We start from the raw sequence: 656 nt of genomic DNA on the forward strand, positions 1-656 counted from the left end.
GCCCCCCACCTGGAATGTTCTTATCCCATGGCATGGCTTGCTCCCTCGAATCATTCAGGTCCGTTCCTCAGAGAGGCCTTGGAGATATGAGCACATGCTTCCTGAAGTAGTGCTGCCTCCGCCTCACACTCTATCCTGTTACCTCCTTTACTTTCTACACGGTACTCAGCCCTGCCAAACATTGTGTTGCGTGTTTGCTTATTTCCATACTACCTGTTTTCTCATAAGAATGTAAGCTCCATGGGAGCAAGAGGGTGGTTTTTTGTTTTTTGTTTTTTTTGGTGGACTGCTTTATGCCCATTTTCTAAAATGAAGCTTGCATTGATTCTGAGCATTTGTGAAGAAACACATTTCTCTTTGTTTCTGTGTATAGATCAAAGATGCACCTGGGGAAGCCTTTCTTAGGCTTGTGGAAAGGGAAGAGCACGAGATGGACAGTTTGCAAAGAAAAGAAGCCTGGCTGTCTGTGTTTTTACCTCACCCCCATTGAAGCTTACAAACTCACTCTGACCTTTGCCTTTACATCTCCAAAACATGCAAAAACATGTTAAAAAGCAGACCAGAGTAGGCTACAAATTCTTTCTCTGAAGTGGAAAATAGTTAGAATGTGAGCAGAGGATCTGGAAGAAATTGTTGAAGTTTCATGTGTTTCCTTT

The 656-nt window shown here is 43.0% G+C and overlaps 1 protein-coding gene across 1 annotated transcript in view; it reads left to right on the plus strand.

The window, feature by feature from the left end:
• Nucleotides 1-490, plus strand: part of LOC103610144 (nesprin-1-like) — a gene marked incomplete at its 5' end in the record, with an annotated part of 32,568 nt that extends 32,078 nt beyond the window's left edge. The window contains 1 exon segment of the mRNA XM_008594369.1: nt 374-490. Coding sequence (XP_008592591.1) covers nt 374-490 — 117 coding nt within the window.
• Nucleotides 491-656: the final 166 nt, after the last annotated feature.

The sequence above is a fragment of the Galeopterus variegatus genome, unplaced genomic scaffold (assembly GCF_000696425.1).
Source record: "Galeopterus variegatus unplaced genomic scaffold, G_variegatus-3.0.2 Scaffold10665, whole genome shotgun sequence".
Taxonomy (NCBI): domain Eukaryota; kingdom Metazoa; phylum Chordata; class Mammalia; order Dermoptera; family Cynocephalidae; genus Galeopterus; species Galeopterus variegatus.